Source organism: Falco naumanni, chromosome 7, assembly GCF_017639655.2.
Source record: "Falco naumanni isolate bFalNau1 chromosome 7, bFalNau1.pat, whole genome shotgun sequence".
Lineage (NCBI taxonomy): Eukaryota > Metazoa > Chordata > Aves > Falconiformes > Falconidae > Falco > Falco naumanni.
In genome coordinates, this window is record NC_054060.1 from 3,273,645 (window position 1) to 3,292,437 (window position 18,793).

General features: G+C 68.2%; 3 protein-coding genes across 3 annotated transcripts; 1 reads left to right on the top strand and 2 right to left on the bottom strand.

Moving 5' to 3' along the window:
* Positions 1-94: 94 nt before the first annotated feature.
* Positions 95-1,838, bottom strand: GDPGP1 (GDP-D-glucose phosphorylase 1). Its single transcript, XM_040599593.1, has one exon. The coding sequence runs from the start codon at positions 1,753-1,755 to the stop codon at positions 670-672; it is 1,086 nt and encodes a 361-aa protein (XP_040455527.1). The 5' UTR covers positions 1,756-1,838; the 3' UTR covers positions 95-669.
* Positions 1,818-4,882, top strand: CIB1 (calcium and integrin binding 1). The gene is made up of 7 exons (XM_040599598.1): positions 1,818-1,926; positions 2,003-2,037; positions 2,562-2,664; positions 3,034-3,187; positions 3,485-3,603; positions 3,686-3,774; positions 4,054-4,882. The coding sequence occupies exons 1-7, from the start codon at positions 1,876-1,878 to the stop codon at positions 4,073-4,075; spliced, it is 573 nt and encodes a 190-aa protein (XP_040455532.1). The 5' UTR covers positions 1,818-1,875; the 3' UTR covers positions 4,076-4,882.
* Positions 4,883-6,464: 1,582 nt separating this feature from the next.
* SEMA4B (semaphorin 4B) lies at positions 6,465-14,420 on the bottom strand. Its single transcript, XM_040602106.1, has 14 exons — positions 14,217-14,420; positions 11,474-11,634; positions 11,052-11,114; positions 10,844-10,942; positions 10,616-10,727; positions 10,344-10,460; positions 10,070-10,227; positions 9,444-9,625; positions 9,130-9,280; positions 8,792-9,002; positions 8,589-8,704; positions 8,237-8,400; positions 8,065-8,159; positions 6,465-7,910 (listed from the first exon to the last, which is right to left on the bottom strand). Exons 1-14 carry the CDS (start codon positions 14,317-14,319, stop codon positions 7,135-7,137), a joined length of 2,508 nt encoding a protein of 835 aa, XP_040458040.1. The 5' UTR covers positions 14,320-14,420; the 3' UTR covers positions 6,465-7,134.
* Positions 14,421-18,793: the final 4,373 nt, after the last annotated feature.

Here is an 18,793-nt window from a genome sequence, read left to right on the forward strand (position 1 = left end):
CATCTGGAGCCCAGGTGGGCTCAGCAAGCCATGAGGTAACACAGCAAAGAGGGGTCCTTCCCCGGATGCGTCACGTTTGGGATTACTGGGGCAATTTAAAGGAGAGAGCGTTTATTTTCCGATTCACAGATCCCTGGAAAGCCCCTCGAGCTGCGGCCCAGGGGGCCCCTGCTGAGCATCGCCCCGTGGTGGCAGGCAGGCCTGGGCCCTCACTGCCGCAGCTCCGGGCCCCGCCGCCGGGCCCCGGGGAGCCAGGCGGTGCGTGGGGCAGGGAGGCGTCTCCGGGGCGGCACGGCCCCCCGGTACCGACAAAGCCCCCGGCGGCCCGGGGGGCTGCGGCCCGCTGGGCCGCCTACCCGCCCGCCTGCCCACCGCACTCGCCTGCTCTTCTTCCGCCTCCTCCGCGGCTCGGGGCCGGGGAGGCCGCTGTGAGCAGCGGAACGGCCCCGCGGGGGTCCCGGGGCCCGCCCGCCCCCACCGCCAGCCTCCATCGCTCTGGGGCGGACGGCTCCGTTCCCATGGCGACGGGCGGGCCACAAGCGGGGGCAGCCTCGCTACCGCCCCGCGGGCCATAGAGACCCCGGCTCCGCTGGCTAGAGCGGCCCCGTCGCCGCGCAGCGCCCCCCAGCGAACAGCGCGGAGGTCCGCCGCGACAGGCCCCGGTGGCGCTCAGCTCGCCAGGAGCCGCGCCAGGTCCTGGCCGAGGCGCAGCAGCTGCGGCTCCGGGAGGAGGTGCTGGCGGATGGCGCACAGGGCCTGCGCCTCGGTGATGTCCTGGTAGAGCGGCGCGGCCGGCAGCGGCAGGTAGCCCGCCAGCTCGCACAGCGCCACGTTGAAGGTCGCCCCCGCCTTGGCGCCGAAGCTGGGCTTGCGCGCCCACAGCAGCACCCGCAGCCCCCGCTCGCCGCCCGCCCCCGGCCCCCCCGGGGGATCTCCTCGCGTGGCCAAGACGTTGTAGGCCAGGCCGGTGTCCGTCAGGTGCTCCGCCGCCCGGCAGACGTCCCGGGCCAGCGCCTCCAGGCCGGCGGGGCCGGCGGCATAGAAGAGGAAGGCGGGCGCCGGGACGCCCGGCAGGAGGCTGAGGCCGCCGGGCGGGTCGAGGGGCCGGGCGGGCGCCGACTCCACCAGCAGCGGGCAGCCCAGGTAGAAGGCGTGCAGGTGCAGGTGGTTGACGGAGGCGCAGCCCCCCAGGCCGTTGAAGCCGACGCGGAACCCCGGGTGGGCGCTGAGCAGGGCCGCCTCCAGCCCGCCGTGCAGCAGCGGCGCCGTCAGGGCCTGCGGCAGCCCCCGCGCCGGCTCGGGCAGCAGCAGGACGTGGCCCCGCTCCAGCGGGCTAACGTTAATGGCCACCAGGAGCTGGTCGGGGGCCGCGGGGCCGCCCCCCGCCCTGCGCAGCCGGAGCAGCACCTCGCCAGGGCGGATCCGGGTGAAGTTGAAGGCCTGGGGGTCGAAGGGCTGCCGGAGGCTGCGGACGGCCTGCGGCGGGCGACGCTCGGTGCCGCGCTGGACGTTGAGCTGGGCCACCAGGCGCATGGGGCCGGGCAAGACGCGGGTGGGCAGCGGCCCCAGCCGGTACCGGAACAAACCGCGCTCCATCCTGTCGCTCCAACCCTCCAGCAGCGCCCGGTCGAAGCGGGACGGCGCGGAGCCCGGCTCGGTGTCCCAGCCAGCAGCCTGCGGGACGAAGTCCTTTTCCCCATAGACAAAGTCCCGGGGGCCGAGTTCGCCCGCTTCCTCCTCGCGCGCCGCCGCCATGCCGGCTGCGAGCGCCGGCGGGGGACGCGGCCGCAGCGGGAGGGGGCGTGGCTACAACGCCCCGCCCCGGGGCGCTGCCAAGGGAGCGGGTGAGTGACAGGCGGGAGCGGCGCGGCCGCCATGGGGGGCTCGGCCAGCCTGCTGCCGCCGGACGCGCTGGGCGAGTACCAGGTACGGGGGGGGCCGGCCCGGGGCCGGGCGGAGCCGCCGGGGAGGGGGCTGGTGCTGACCCTGGCTCTCCCCGCAGGAGCTGACGTTCCTGAGCAAGCCGGAGATCCTGCTGTGAGTACGGCGGGGGGGCGGGGACATGATGGCGGTGCTGGCCCGGGGTCCCGCACACCGCGCGGGCGTTCCCCGGGTCGGGGGGGGCGGGCACGGGCTGCCCGGGAGCTGCCAGGTAGGAGGCGGGAGGTGCAGAGCCCGGGCTGGGCCTTCCCCGCCGGCCGGGCTTCAGGGGGCAACGGTCTGCGGGCCTGACCGGCGCTGGCCGCGGCGTGGCCCCCCAGCCGGTTCTCCCCCACTCTGAACCCCCAGCCGTCCGGGTGGGCAGGCTCCCGGGCCGGCCCCTCACCCCCACTGCCAGCCCTTGGGGTCCCGGGGGCAGGCACGAAGCCCCTGCCCTTGCGGGGCCACCTTGGCTAGCAGGCTGCTGGCCCGGGCCGGCTCGGGCACAGCTGGCAGGGAGCTGTGGGAACGGGCCGGCCGCCTCTGCACCGCGCTGGGGCGAGCTGCCCGCTGCCCTGCCCGCGGGGCTGCCTCCCGCGCCACTCACGCCACAGAGCATCTCTTGTTCTTGCCTCTTCAAGTGCCTACAAGAGGTTCAGTGAACTGCTGCCAAAGGAGGAGAGGGAGAATGCCTGCTCCGCACGGGTTCCCAAGAGCCAGATCCTGACGCTGCCTGAGCTGCGGGTACGGTGCCTGGCAGACAGTGCCGCGCTGCTGCTCCCAGCCCAGGGCGTGTTTGGGCAGGGCCTGGTTCACCCGCCGTGGTGCCAGGGCTCAGCCCTCAACCTGCCGCTCCGTAGCCACCTGGGGAAGCTGTTTGTCAGCCACGCCAGCAAACGGCTTCCTCATCCCTGCTGTGCCATGGAGGATCCGGAGATCCCTGCTGCGTGGGGCTGCTGTCCCGGCCAGGCATGGTTGTGCGGTGTGTGAGGGACCGGCGGCAGAGCAGGGAACCAACTCAAGTCCATGGGGTTGGCACCAGCCCGTGGCCAGTGTCTGCCATCAGGGAGCAGGCCCAGTGCTGCCCTGAGCTGTTTGTTCCTGTGTTGGCAGGCAAACCCCTTCCAGCACCGGATCTGTCGGGTGTTCTCCACCTCAGACAATGAGGATGACAGCATGTCCTTTGAAGACTTCCTCGATATGTTGAGCGTCTTCAGTGACTCCGCTACCTCGGACATCAAATCCCACTATGCCTTCCGCATCTTTGGTACAGCTGGGGGCAGATGCCGTGTCCTGGGGTCCCCACAGCTTGGGGAGGGGTGGGGATGGGGATGGATCAGTGTTCGGGAGAGCTGGCAGTGCCCTCAGAGCGCCCATGGGGACGGCAGCTTTAGGAAGTCCCCGTGGGAACTACTGGTTTGACGTGATGATGTGCACAGAGAGATGCAGCGTGGAGCCTGCTGTGCCCTCAGGCTGCCAGGCCCTTTCCTTGCCAAGCACAGGCGCTCGTGGCTGTCTGGGGTTACTGCAGCCCTGGCAAAATGTTACTTTTGTCTCCCCAAAGACTTTGATGATGATGGGACCCTGGACAGAAAGGACTTGGAGAAACTGGTGAACTGTCTGACGGGCCAAGGTGAGGAGTCGCAGCTGAGCAGCGCGGAGATGGAGCAGCTCATCCAAAATGTGAGGACCGTCAGGTGGGGCACAGGCTGCTGCATGCTCCCAGCCACACAGAGCTCACCACTCGCCTTTCCTTCCCCTCCAGATACTGGAGGAGTCCGACATCGACAAGGATGGCACCATCAACCTCTCCGAGTTCCAGCACGTTGTCTCCCGCTCTCCAGACTTTGCCAGGTACAGTGGTCTCCAGCAGCACAGCTTGCCGCAGGGAGCCTGTCTGGGGGGTTCCCCTGCCGCGATCGCTGTGCTGGCATTGGGGTAGAGCCCTTGGTGGCTGTAAGGCAGGGCTATCCTTACGGGGTCTCCTGTAACACGGAGGGAACTGTCCCGTGCTAGCTCTGCAGAGAGCCTCTCCCACCCAGGGTAACACTGTGTCCCTGTAGCACCGGGTACTTGCAGACTGTCTGTGTGTGATCAAGTGAGGAAGTGCAGAACCTGTCGTGTCTCTTGCAGCTCCTTCAAGATCGTCCTGTGAGAGCAGCTCTCCGGCAGAACTGCTTCTCTGGCTATTGCAACTCTTTGTGGTCTCAGACATTTCCTCTTTCAGTGAGCAGAGCGAGAGAGGCCCCTGCTCCTCACCAGCCCAGCAGTGCCACACAGTGCCTTAGGCAGGACACCCTCCTGCTCTCCTTCCATGCCTGCTGAGAGGCCATGCCTGCAGAGGTGGGGCCCTGGGAAGCTGCCTTGCCTATAGCCGTGCTCCTCTCCCAGGATCAGATTTTAACTCCTTATGCAAAACTGAAGGCAGCTCTGTGGGTGTGGGGAGGCACACAAAGGTGCTTCTGCCTGGGGGCCACACTACACCGAGGTACAGCCCCTTCTCTGCCCTCAGTACCAATTTGTGCCTTCCCCTAGCGGGCAGGGAGCTGCCTCCCCATGCTGAGCCCCTGCACAGCTCTCCCATATTCCTGGGGGCCTTTCTGCTGCCATGTGGATCCATCTCCCTGAGCAATAACACAAACGTGGATCCATCTCCCTGAGCAATAACACAAACGTGGATCCATCTCCCTGAGCAATAACCCACACCGTAGATGTGCCATCCATGGCTGCACAGGACGCAGGACACCTTCCTCCCTGGACCAGCAAGGCACAGCCCCGTGGGCAGCACAGCCAGGCTCACCCCTTGGCACTGACCGTGCTGGGGGCCTGCTCTCTCTGTTTTTTCCTCTTTTCCTTTCTCCCCCCTCCTCTGGCTCAAGCTCAGCAGCTGCTTTGCCCGCCCTGGCCTCTTCCTCCCTCAGCTCCTGCAAGGACACAAATAAAGGGCTCTGGTTTCACCCTCTCCTCTGTGCCGCCTTTGTCTGGCCGTGGGGACGGCGGAGGGGGCTGCTCTGGCAGTGCTGTGGGACCAGTGCCATGAGGGGTGCTGGGGACACAGCCTCCTGCCAGGCCCCTCTGCCTGCGCGCCAGCCGCAGCTTCAGGGGACAGGTCCCACGTCCTGCTCTGTGACAGCCCCTTCCGCGGGCTGCCTCCCTCCTCCAAGCCCTGGGATTGTTCTCAGCAGCACAAAGAGCTCGGCTCTCCAGCAAGAGGCACAAAGGGAAATCCAGGGCAGGCGAGCAGCTACCTTTGCTGCGGGCAGCGCCGGAGCCCTTTGTGTCTGTTCATCCATCAGGCTTTGCCCTGGCCTGCTGCCAGTCGTGGGCAACGGCTTTGCCTGCAGCGAGCCCTGGCCACTGCCAGTGCTCCCACTGCACCAGCAAGCCTCGCCGGAGCTACTCTGCAAAGCCACATCAGGCTGCGGCACCAGGTGCCAGGGCTGGTGCCTGGGCTGGGGTCCGGCTCGCCCCGCGGCAGCACCGGCGCCGGGGTGGAGCGGCCGACGGCTGTCTCGGGGTGCTGGCGCGGCTGTTTCTCACGTCCCGGCTGCTCGCTCCCAGGGGTGCTGGCCCTTCCAGCTCAGTGCCCTGTGGTGCTGATGGTATCTGCGCGCCATGGCGTGCACCCCTGCGGCCCCAGGGGCCACGTCTGCTGGCAGGGCACCAGCCAATGCCTCCGGTGGCTTTTTTGATATCCCAGAACAGGCTGGGCAGGAAGTTTGGTGTGCTGGTCCAGCTGGGAGTGAGGCAGTGTTGGTCCCTGGGGGGGGAGCCTGCCTCAACAGGCCAGCTCGGTGTGGAGCTCACTGCTTCCCTCAGCGCTTCCCAGGCACGAAGGCACACGAGGGCTCACAAGCAGCACCGCAGGTCCTGGCCATCGGCCGTCACCAAGCCAGGTCCTGCTGGCAAAGCAGCAGGGGTCTCCTGGCAGCTGTGCAGGATGGGGACAAGAACCTGCCTGCTCCCTGGGCTGGTGGCAGGGGTCCCACATGCCGCACAACACTGTGGTCCTTGGGAAGGGGGCTGCCCTGCTCTCCCAGCCCCAGGCACCCTTTTTTCTGCCACCTGGTCACCTCTGCCTTCCTCTGCTTCTCGTGGTGCTGGGACAGCATCACCCCATCACTCTGGAGTTCCCCCCATGGCTCTGCCCCTGCCAGAATGCCTGTTGCAGCATGCAGCTCTGAAACAGCGGAGTGCTGCCCAAGCTCATTGACGTGGGTGCACAACAAACACCCTGACAGCAGGGTCACAGGGACCCCCTGGCAGCAGCTGTGAGGGTGCATGGCCACCTTCCTGCGGGCCCTGTGCACTCCAGCCCAACACCCAGCCAAGCACACCAGGACTGCGGGCAATCCAACTGCCAGCACAACCCTCCAGCCCCATCCGTCCATCCCTGCCCAGGCGAGGAGCAGCCAGCCATGGGCAGGTTTTCCCACTGACGGCAGCGAGAGCCAGACATAGTTCCTCTCCACAAGGCCACCACGATGGTTCTGGCCACTGTCAGCCACGGGAAGATGCCCAGCCCTGCCACAGCTGCACATGTGTCCAAAGGAGACACCTGGACTTTATATAAAAACCACAAACATTTCTGCACACGCACACGGGGACATGGGGGCGAGTCGCTGCCCAGCCCAATGCGGGCCGAGCGTCCCATCCCGCTCCCTCCCCGGGGACACAATTCACATTTTCAACATACCAAAAACGAACCAAGCACAGACACACAGCACATGCTGCGGGGTCGCTGCGCCGGCACCGCCTGGCCGCACACGGGGCTCCGGGTCCTGCAGCGGGACATCACAGTGAATCGGGGCGCGGGGGGGCTGTGGCTGCTCCCTCCTACCCTCTGCATAGAGGGGGGCCCGGGCCCCACGGAGCCGGCAGAGCCAGGGCCACACCAGCAGCCAGAGCCAGGCGCTGTGTCCATCTCTGCAGCAGGGACGCTGGGCTGGGGGACAAGTCCCACACATCCCTGGAAGGCACGCAGCACCCCTGGAGCCTCCAGTACCGTCCTGAGGAGCGGGGCCAGAGTGGCCGAGGTGATGCCCAGGGAGCTCCCGGGAAAGCCGAGCCCCGCTGGCTGGGTGGGTGCCACAGCAGCGCGCGGGCTCTGGGCATGCACACACAGACAACACGGAGCCCAGATGTGGCGCCGCGGGCCGGCGAGGCTCAGCAGAGCAGAAGTGGTCGTGGGTGAGGGCTCGGCTCTCATCCCCGTCACACCACCGAGTCCTGGATCTCGGAGCCCAGGCGCACCCGGGGTCTTTGGCAGGCGGGAGACACCTCCACGAAGCTGTCCCGGACATGGAGGGGCCTCTTCTCCGACTCGGAGAAGGCGCGTGGGGGGCCCGGGGGCTCGTGCACGGGGGTGCTGACGATGTAGTTGTCCTGCAAGGCCTGGTAGCCCTTGTGTTCGGGTGCCGTGCTGGGCAGGCTGCTGCCGTTCAGGGGCAGGCTCTCCACCGGCTTGCGGGGCGGCTTCTGGTGCCGGCCGGGGTCACCAGGCTCCAGCAAGGCTTTCATGCCATCACGGTGCCGATGCAGAAGGAAAAGGGCCAGCACGAGGACGGCTGCCGCGAAGAGCACACACATCACCAAGAACTCGGTCCAGTAGGTCTTGCCGTCCAGCCGGGCTGCGGTGCTGCCCACCGCTGAGGTGCTCCGGGATGTGCTGACTGTCTCCAGGGCATCCCGGCCGGTGGACACCTTCCTGCCAGGGTTCAGTGGCCCGTGGGCCAGCTCCTGCACACTCACACAGTAGCTGGCCATCAGCTTGCGGAAGCCCTCTTCCAGCGACCAGCACTCGTAGGTGCCCGCCCGTTCGGGGCTGCCCACCAGGATGAGGGCCCCGTCGGGCAGCACCAGGTAGGAGGCGTTGATGGGCACCCCGTCGTGCAGCCAGCGCCGCGAGGCCAGGTTGGAGAGCAGCTGGCACGGCAGCGGCCGCACCGCATTGGGCAGCAGCTGGATCCGCTGGCACGGGGTGCCTGAGGCTGCGGAAAGACAAGGCATGGGGATGTCAGCGAGGCCATGAGGACCCAGCTATGGGCAGGTGGGGTGATGAGGGGTGCTGAGAGGGAGCCTGGGACACATGGGAGGCCCTGGGACAGTGGTCCCAGCCCCACAGCAGCACCCACAAGAGCTCACCTGGGGGCAGGAGGATGCGGGGACGGGGCTGGGACGCATTGGCCAGCTGGCAGAGCCGCTCCGTGTCAGCATCCTCGATGTCCTGCGCCCAGAGCCTAGGGACAGAGAGGGGTCAGGGCAGGGAGTGGGTGCCTCAGGGTGCAGGGGGATGGAGAGGGGGTACGGCACTTACTGGGGGTGCGCTGGGGGGTGCAGGGTGGCCCTGCGGCAGGCACCCCGGCTCCAGGCGCAGAAGGGATCCCGTGCCAGCACACACTCCCCACAGCTGCGGTACAGGCTGCAGTTGGCGAAGGGCACCTGAGCCACTGCCGTGTAGGTGGCTGCATAGACCAGGCCCTGTGGGAGGGGGGGACAGGGGGGTCAGCAGGTAGCCCTGGCCCTGGAGCCAGGCAGCCGGGTTGGCTCCTGCACACCCCCACCCTCCCAGGCTCCCTGGCCCCCCAGTCCACAAACAGGACCTGGTCCACGCAGTGCAAACCCACAGCATCCCCCCCCTGCCCCAGCCCCCCCAGCCTGGCTCCTGCCTGGTCCTGGTCCAGCAGCAGCTGGAGAACGGGCTGGCCAGCGGGGAAGAGGCGGATCTCCTCGATGATGTGCACCCCGTGGTTCACACGCACAGCCTTGTGCAACCGGCCATCATCTGCAAACACACGCACCGTGCTGAGCAGGGCCAGGGGCACACAGCGCGCCGGCACCCACCCCATCGGCAGCCCGCAGCTGCACCCACCTGTGCCCAGGAAAAGGACATCGTAGGTGCTGTGGAGGCCCTGTGCGCGGTGGACGCCGATCTGCTGGTAGCGCAGGCGGCTCTGCAGCAGCAGCGGCTGGCTGCGCACGGGGCTGTCCATCAGGAAGTGGTCCTTGATGAAGTTCAGCACCCGGTCCGGCATCTGGAGGGACGAGTTGATCTTCAGGTGCCGCGTGTGGCTGGTGATGCACTGGGGAGAGAGGAAGGGGCTTGGCTGGGGTAGGTGGGCAGCTGTGCCATGGAAGCTGCCAGGACAAAGGGAGTGCAGAGGACTGCTCTACATCCTGCACTCGTGCAGGGTCTGAGGAGGCACCTACCGTGCCCGGCCGGGGCTCTGGCACAGGGCCGGTGTCCGTGTACCACTGCTGCGTCTCACGGTTCACCTCCTTGTAGAGCCCGCTGAAGGCTCGCTGCACACTGCGCATGGGGAAGGCGCACACAGCTGAGCTGCCCAGGCCACCCTTGTTCCTGGCAGGGGAGAGGCAAAGCCCACACGAGATCAGGCATGGCAGCTCCACTGAGCCCCCTGCACCGCCCCAGGAACCCGAGCACGGCTGGAGCCATCCCACATCTCCACGAGTGCCTCGCGGTGCTGCAGGCAGTGGCCCCAGATCCCCTGCCCACTGCTCACCACTGCGAGGTGAAGACTCCGTAGAAGAGCGTCTCCCTCCAGTGCAGCTCCCCCGGGGTGAGCACAAAGATATCTTGCACCACGTTGAAGGGAAAGCCGTCCTCGGGGTGCGAGCAAAGCAGCTGTGCCTTCAGGAAGGTCGTCCACCGCCGCTGCAGCACGCGCTCCCCACCCTGGTCCCCCTGCATGGCACAGTGGGTCAGGGCGCAAAGTCACGGCCGCCTGGCAGCGGGGAACGGAGCAGGAGTCCGTCCGTCCGTGCAGCCGTGCCAAGGCCCCAGCAGAGCAGCCCCGGTGTTGGGGAGGCACAAGTGAAGCAGCATCCAAGGCACTCAGGGGAAGGAAGAGTGACCCAAGAGGACTCTGGCAAGGGGGCGGAGGAGATGGGGAAGGGTCGCTGCCACCAGCGGGGCTGGCTGGAGCAGTGAGCCCAAGCTGCAGCCCTGGGCTGAGCACTTTGGAGCTGTAACTGCCCCAAAGAGGTCTCCCGCAGATGTTGGTCCCCTCCTGGGGTGCCCAGGAACTGGGGGACAGATGGGCAGGGTGGTCCCACATCCCCCCAACCCCAGCAGTGAGTGGCATCCTGGGCACGGCCCTCTGTGCACATCCCGCTTCCCTGTGCCCACCTTGCACACACGTGCGATGCGTGAGACGATGGTGTTCTCGAAGTAGTCAAACTCCTTGCCGGTCTCACTGAAGAAGAAGTAGACCTTGTCGTCATCGCCCTCAGGGTTGCCGGCAGGCAGGCTCTCCCGCAGGTAGGCTGAGCCCACGAAGACCGGGTCTGGGGACACAGGCACCCTCAGCATTGCCCCACCGCTGGGGCTGGCCCTTGTCCCCACGCCTCCCCCATCCCGGGGGCTGGAGACCCCGACCCACCGTGCCAGCCCCGGCTCTCACCCTGCAGCCAGTTGAGGGAGTTCTCTGTCTTGAGGGCAATGCGGCTCTCCTGGCTGCGGTAGATGGTCGGCTCGTTGCCCTGGAAGTTGCTGACAGTCCCGGCGTAGAGCTCGCCGTCTGCCAGAGAGACAGTCCCGCTGGGACCCAGCACACGCCACCCGGCACAGCCCCGCTCCCCTGCTGGGGTCCCAGCTGGCCTGGCCCCAGTTCAGCCCAGCTGAGCAGCTGGGGCGCTGCAGAGAGGGCGAGGGTGCCACGGCAGCGTGCCTTACCGACCATGACGGCTGTGGACCGGTACTCAGGGTCAAAGGGGCAGCGTCCCTTCCCATCCTCCAGCAGCACCTTCCCTGATGCGTCCCGCTCCAGGCTGAAGTGCTGGACATTCTGCAACAGAACCAGGCTGTCACCCCTAGCACCTGGGACCCCCGCTGCAGGGCCCTGATAGCAGAGGGGAATCTGCATCCCCAGTGGGACCCCCTGGCCCCGCTCCCTGTGCTCACGATGTAGGCGCAGGCAGGACTGAAGGCGCAGGTCCCACAGGTGTAGAGGTGGGTGCTGTTCAGCTGCAGCAGCATCTTGATGTAGTTGTGGCAGTCTCTCTGCAGGGGTGAGAGGACCCCAGCTCAGCCCTCCTGCCCACATGCACCCCGGCACAGGGCACAGCACTCCTGTCGCAGCCCCCAAACACCCACCAACCGTGGGGCTCACCTGGGGGTCCTTGCCCTTGAACACGCACTGCTTCTTCTTCTCCTCATCTGCACTCCACAGCAGCTGTGGAGAGGGGACAGTCACTGAGAGCCCTCTGTCACGAGCTGGTCCCCACACAACCTCTCCTCAGGCTGGCAGAGCTCACCCCAGCGTCAGTGTCCTCCCCACCTCCATCATGCTGGCAAGGCAGCTGCTGGCTGGGGCCAAGCACCCCACCCCCTGGGGCATCTGCCTCCTATCTGTCCCGAGCAGCTCCTGAATGCGCGGTGGCTTGCACAGACCCCAAACGCTGCCAGGGAGCGTGGGGCAGGGGACTTGGTGGCTTGGTGCTGGCTTGGTTCCCCCTTCCATCCCTGAGGGCAGCCCAGCCCCAGGGGTTCCGCAGTCCCGTGCTGGGCTTGGCCCCCAATCCGTGGGCTCACCCTGCGAGCCGGTGCTCCGGGCTGGAAGTGGCTGGTGTTGATGGCGACAAGCAGCTCGCGCGCTCCCAGGTACAGGGTGCCGCCGTCCGGGCTCAGCAGCAGGGCCGTGTAGTTGGACACGCCAGGCACCTCGAACCGCTGCACAACCCGCTCGGCCGAGTCTGGGGACCAAAAGCCATGGGCATCAGCCTTGCACAGCCCACGTGGGCCAGCACCCGACCCCTCAGGACCCCTGCACCGTGGCTCACTCCTGGCCCCTCTGCACGGAGCTGCCAGGGCCGGATCCGGCTCTCTCCACGTGGTCAGATACACGCAGCACTGCACCACAGTGAGCCGTGCATGGCCACGATGGTGCTCAAGGGCAGCCTCCTCGCTGCCGCCAGCACGAGCCACTGCCGTCCCTGCGGCCGCGACAAGCACCGGGGCACGCTGCAGCAGCCCTGCCGGCACTGGGCACCACAGCCAGGTCTGCACTCGCTGGCCACGCACAACCCCGGGGCTTGGGCATCCCAGCCTGGCCCCACAAGGACCCCAAGCTTGCAGTGGGGAGAGGTGGGTGCCGGGACCGGCTGCCCACCCAGTGCTGGACACTGGGGCAGAGGCTGCTGGCTGAGTCACGGAGCACCCGTGCGCCCTTCCCGCGTGGGTGGCCTGGCCCCGGAAGCCTTTCCTCTCCCGCAGCCACTCTGAATCAGATGGGCCCGGCTGTGTCAGCGGGACACGTCGGGCTGACTCACGCTACCAACTCCCTCACCCCTGACAGCCCAGGGACACCCTGACCTTCCCCGACCCCCTGCCCGCTCCTAGATCCCTGCTGGGGCAGCCCCGGGGCTCCCGCAAGCCCCTGCTTGGTGCAAGCCAGTAGGAGGCTCAAGGTGCTGCGGTACCAGCAGTGCTGCGGGGTAGGACCCTGCTCCTCTCCCCGTCCCCGGTCACTCCACGAGCCCTGGCTACGGCTGGACAGGCCGGCATCTCCCCCGTCCCCAAGGGCTCAGCACCGCCTCCAGCTCTGCAGCAGCACAGAGGGGGGGATGCTGACCCACCCAGGGCATCCTCCCCCAGGAGTCCTGCACCCCAGCGCTGGGGCAATGCCACAGCAGGCATGGCCCACTGCAGGCAGCGGAGGGGCAGCGGGGGCCCCTGTACCCCGCAAAGCTGTGCTGGCCTGGGGAGCTGTGGGAGCCTGTGCTGGCTGCCAGGGGACCTGTTAGGACAAGACCTGCTTCTTCCAGACAAACCTGCTGGAGGCACATCCAGCGCTTCCAGGGGAGCAGCTCGCCAGCTCCTCCCTCCCACCAACCACAAGCCCCACCAGCCGTGCTCCCCAGGAGCCACCACCGGGTGTACCCTGCCGGCTGGCCCGTGCCCCCCACCCGGCTCCCACCGACAGCCCTGGGGGTCCAGGTCGGGACCCCTGTGTACTGCACATGAGCTGCAGCCCCTGCAACCAAAGCAGCCTCTGCAGCTGGGCAGAGCTGGGCCAGAACCGGTTGGTGCAGGCAGGGCCGGGCAGTGCGGCTCGACGTGGTGTGGTACCGCATGGCACGACGCCGAGCTGAGCCGTCCTGCTGGCTGCTGGGCCTCCTGTCCAGCTCAGCGGGTCCCAGATCTGCTGGTGCCACCACAACCATGGCCAGCGGTCATGGGAGCACGTGGTGGGGCCATGTCCACGCCGACGAACCGCAGCGTGCTGAGCCAGGGAGCACTCCCAGCTGCCCGCGCCGGCCCGGCCCAAACCACTGCACCCTCCCAGGCTGCCCCGCCGGCAGCCAGCACGGGACAGGCTCCGCTGGCCGGCAGCAGCTGGATTTGGCCACCTTCTGCTGGCAGCACAGCCAGCCCGGACACACGTGGGCGGCCCCCACCACACCACAGCCCCGGCGCCGGACGATGGAGCTGGGCCCAGCAGCTGCCTGTGGAGCGTGCCCTGCTGCTCACCCACCACACGCCAGCTGCTGGGGGGCTCTCTGCATGGCGAGAGAGGTCTGCAGGTCAGGCCCCCCACTTGCCAGGGGCTCTGCCTGGCCCAGTAGCCTCCTGGCTGTGCTCCTTCTGGCCCTTGCCCCAATGCAGCCCTGAGCCCTGATAGGGCCATGATGCTGACGGGGGCTGCGGTGGGTCCTGGAGCAGCCCGGGGCCAGGCACAGTATAGCAAGGGGCTGTGCAGAGCCCTGGGGAAACAGCCGAGAGAAGAGGGGGCCACAGGCACCCAGCTGCCCAAACGAGGATGAAACAGCACAGCAGAGCGGGCAGGCAGAGCCCCCCCCGGGCTGGTTCACCCCATCCCACACTCACACTGAAGGCGGCTGCCACCACTGCCCTTCGTGCAGGGACACGAGCACCCCCGGGTGTCCCAGACGCACTCCCCCCCTCAGTGCGCGTCCCGATCCAGGGAAGCATGCCTCTTTGCCCCTGCCCGCCATGCACGCAGCCCCACCACAGCCGCGGGGCTCTGCCCTGTTCGAGCGGCACAGCCCCAGCAACCCACTGCCCGGGGGGGCCCCGCTGCCCTGAGCCCCAGCCCCACGGCAGGACACGAGCCCCGGCTTGCCAGGCAGGCTGGCAGCATGTTGTGCAGCCTCAGCACCGATGGCTGTCACAAGGCGTTTCCACGCCGGGCGTGGGGAACCCCGCGGGGGGTGGGGGGTGGCCGGGATGCTCAGCCGTCCAGGGAGAGGGGGGCACGGGGGGGACCCGCCGGAGCCCCGTGGGTGGACACTCACCGTGGGCAGCGGACACTCACCGTAGGGCAGGCTGACCCGCGGGACGCGCTCCTGCGCCGCAGAGAGCAGCAGGGCCGCCAGCACCGAGTGCGCCACGACGGGCAGCGCCGGCCGCGCCGCCATCCCGGGCCGGGCCGAGCCGGGCCGGGCCTCCGCCGCCTCCCGCGAAGCCGCCCGGGCGCTGCAGACCTGCGGGGAGAGAGGGGCTCAGCGGCTCGGCTCGGCACGGCACGGCTCGGCCCCGCCGCCCGCCCGGCGCCGCCCCCGTCCGCCCCGGCCCCGGGGCTGCCCGCCCGCCCGCTCGGGCACCGGGGCGGGACCGCGCGGAGCCCGGCCCAGCCGTACCGAGCCAAGCCGGGCTGCACCGAGCCGTGCCGGTGCCCCGGGCGGGGCGGGCAGCTCGGAAGAGGAGGCGGCCGGTTTCCCGTCGGGACCGCCCCCGCCCCGCCCCGTCGGCACCCGCTCCCGGGACACCGCGGCCCCGTGTGCACCCGGTGCTGCGAGCTTCCCCGCGGGGCACTGCCGCGGCCCACCGGCCCTTCCCGGGCAGCCCCGGCGGGCAGCAGCTTGGTCACGGTCCACAGGGGCCGGTGCTTTGTCCCACGCACTAAGGGCAGCCGCGGGGCTGCCCCGCACCCGCATCCCGGCAGCAGGGAGAACCGGCTGGGCAGGGAGTCCAGGGATGCCTGGCCCGGGAAAGGCTGGCCTGGGGGTGTCTGTCCCTGGGATGCCTGGCCTGGGGGTGTCTGTCCCTGGGATGGCTGGCCTGGGGGTGTCTGTCCCTGGGATGCCTGGCCTGGGGGTGTCTGTCCCTGGGATGCCTGGCCTGGGGACAGCTCAGCCTCAAGGCTGCTGCCAGAGCCCCTGCGGGGAGTGCTGTGGCTCCCACAGCCCCCCAGCTCATGCTTCCCACCATCTCCGCTCCTTGCAAAGGCTTTTCCCAGCTGGCTGGCATGCTGCGGTCCCTGCTGGGGGCTGTGGCCTCTGCCCCAGCACAGCCCAGCACTCCCTGCCCTCCCTCCAGAAACTATGGGCTGCCACGGGGCACAGCACGGCTGGGCAGTGGGATGCCTGCGCCAGCCCCGCGCCCCACGGGGCAAAGCTGGCCAGCACCGCTGGCCGCACAGGGCAGCACCCAGGCAGACAGGATGCATCCCTGCCAGCCCCAGCACCCTGTCCCTGGAGGCTCCGGCGTGAGCAGGGTCCTGGCAGGGCCGCAGCACGGGCTGGTTGGCGTGGGCATGCTGTGGGGTGGGCAGCGCTGGGCAGCACCCTCCAGCTGGGCGCACAGTGGGCTCTGCACCCCAGCCAGGGTGCGGGGAGAGCTTGCGGCCCCCGGCAGAAGAACATGCAGACCCCAGGGAACTGCCCGCTCGTCCAGTGGTTGCCATGGCAATGTGCTATTAATGACAGCTGCTTATTTTGCCATGGTAACGGGGGGAAAGGGTCTCTGCTCACAGCAGGCAGCTCTCCTGGGGCTCTGGCCACCCCACCACTGCCCTCCCCACACAGGGCAGAGCTCCAACCACCCTGCTTAGACAGCCCTGGCCCCACAGCCCTGGGCTATTGACACCCCACTGGTGGGGTCCCTGCAAGCCCCCCGCTTAGGAGAAGTGCTCCCCACACTGCTCCATGCTCTCCCCACTCAGCACTGCCGGATGGCACCCGCTCCCCAGGCCATACCTGGCTCCCCAGGGCTGGGGCTGCTGGCAGTGTCCCTGCCTCCCTCCTCCGCTTGGCTCCCTTCCTGCTCCCACTGCACTCGCCAAAGCCCAACAGCCCTTCCCGGGCTGGGGACAGCCCAACTGCCTCCACCCCACCTGCCTTATCAGCACCCTTTGCCCGACAAGTGCCACAGACGGGACAGGGCTCTGCGTCACTGAGCCGGGAACGTCACCTTGAGTGGAGCAGAAGCAGACGCTCACCCCTGCAGCCACAGCCCCCCCACACCCCACAGCACCCTGAAGGTCCCTGGGGGGCTCTAGGGACCTGACCACTGCCTGTGCGTGGCTGTGGGAGCACAGTGCCAACATCATGGTGTGATGGCATGCGGTGACGGGAACCCCCCCGCAGGGAGGCCAGCTGCTGTCGGGCAGGCAGGGAGAGCAGGCAGGGAGGGCAGGCTGGGCAGCAAGCAGGCAGCAGAGCGAGGCCAGAGCCTGTGCCTTTAAGCGCGGGCCGCGAGGCACTCCCCACCACTGCTGGCAGCCAGGCCTGTTTACGACAAACTCCCATTTATCTCCTCCGCCTGCCCACGCAGCCTGCCAGCGTGGGGCAGCGCCAGGGGCACCCTGCAGCACCCTGCCCTGCCTGCCCACCTGCGCAGGCGCAGCGCCCGGCCGGGCCGGCGTGTGCGTGCCCTGCGCCGTCGGGCAGGTACCTGCACGCAGCATCCGCGCCACCACCCCAGCCCACCCTCCCGCCCACAACAGTGGCTGGCGATGGGGAAACTGCTTGGGGTGCCAGGCCCGGGCACCACCAAAACCTATGGCCTGGGGTCACCAGGCCGGTGGGGTGGTGGTTTCGGCATCAAATTCCCACGCCAGCGCCCTCCACCCGGTTCCCGCAGGCAGCGGGTGCCTGGGAAGGCGGCTGCAGAGCTGGGTGCTGCTGCCTGCCAGGAGCAGAGCTGGGGCTGCATGCGCCCTGCTGCTGCTGCTGCTGCCTGCTCATGCCTTCCTTCAGCCTGCCCCAGCACAGGCAGCAGCGCAGGCACATCCCCTGCTCGGAGCCCCGCAGCCGGCTCACACGCAGCCTACGCACCCGGGTTCTTCCTCCCGACCCACATCTGGGGCTCGCACGCCCGCCCCCGGCTCGGCTCTCTCCAGAAGGCTGCCAGACACCACCAGGCAGCTCCCCCTGGTGCTCCCCCACCCACGGCCTCTGCTCGGCCGTGCACACGCGCAGAGTGTGAGCGCGCTTGCACGCACACCTGCAGCCGCGCAGGCTCCCAGGCAGTGCTGATTCACGCACAGATGCTCCCAGACCCAGCTGCGCAGTGCCAGCAGCCCCGAGAACGTGTCCCGCTGGAGCTGGGCTGCCTCGGCAGGGAGGGGGCACACCGCCTCTGCTTCGCTGCACCCCAGCAGCCCCGGCGGAGAGGCCTCGCTCGGACGAGGGGAACGGGCAGGAGCCGCTGCAGCCTCCAGCCTGTGGCACAGGAGTGCAAAGCCTGGTGCTGGACCTGGTGCTGAGCCCACGGGGTATGGCCAGCCAGGCAGAGCATCCACAGAGCATCCTCCCCGTCCCACGGGCACCAGCCATGCCACCCTGCCCAAGCCAAGGGTCCTGCTCTCTGCCCCTTCACAGCCACATAAAGCCTGGCTGTCCCTTGTGCCCCCAGCTGGCTCTGACCCCACTGCCAGGACCTCCCGGCCAGGACCTCCTGGCCAGGACACTGGGGTTTGTCCGATGGCAGCACGCAGCCAGCCCCACGCTGCCCCACAGCATCCCCTTTACCCGGTGCAGGGTGCACTGCAGGGGTCCCTGGACCCAGCCCACCGGGCACCACACAAAACACACCCATACCGTCACTCCCATCACTTCCCTGCCCTGCGGTCCTGTATGGCATCAGGCTCAGCTCTGAGGCCTGTGGGGTATCCCCATGATGCAGCTCTCCCCTCGGTGCCAGCACCTGCCTGCACCCGCACGCTGCCTGCCTGGAGGCTGCAGGACACTTGGGGTGCTACCCTGGGCACCCCTGGCACAGGGCAAAACAGGCAGCGAGCCCCCCTTGGAGGGCAGGGACATGGCGGGCTCAGAGCACAGGCCCTTCTGCAATTGAGGGTGCAGGAACAGGGGGGTCCGGGCTCAGGGATGTGTGACCCCTTCACAGCCATCCCCAGCCCCACAGAGCCCAAACCAGCGTTGGGCTCTTCAGCCCCGCTCACCCTCAGCCTGGTGGCACCCCCACTGTGGTGCTGCCTCGGAGGGAGCGGGTGCCGGACCCCAAAAGTAGCCACAGTAGCAGCTGGAGCAGACACCGGGTACCAGCGGGGAGACTGTATGGCCTGTGTGGCCACAACTGTCCCCGCGGCCCCAAGCCCAAGGGCTACCTTGGTACCTAACAGCATCATCAGGTGCAGCGGCCACATGCCTGGCACACACAGCACGTGTGCAGCCTGCAGGTGTCCAGCACACATACACACATGTGGGACATGCCACACACACATGCCCCATACCTGACACTGAGCGTGCACACACGGCAACCCATAACCCAGGTCCAGAGCACTCCCAAGCACTTCCGTACCCTCAGCCAAGCACCGTGCGTAATGCACACCTGACACATGTAAACACACGCAGGGAGGCTTACAGGCTGTACACACCCCAGATGGGAAACACACACCTGGAAACACCCCTGCGGGAACAGCCCCACGCTGCAGGGCAGGCTGCCAGCCCCACAGCCACCCCGAGCATGCCTGCCCCCTGCACGCGCACACACACGTGCACACACGCACACGCACACACACACACATGCATATGCACACACACATGCACACTTGCACACTTACACTCGCACACATGCATCCCCAGGCCTTCCCCCCTCCCCCTCACACACGTCCCTCGGGGAGCCCCGTGCACGGACACGCACAGCCCT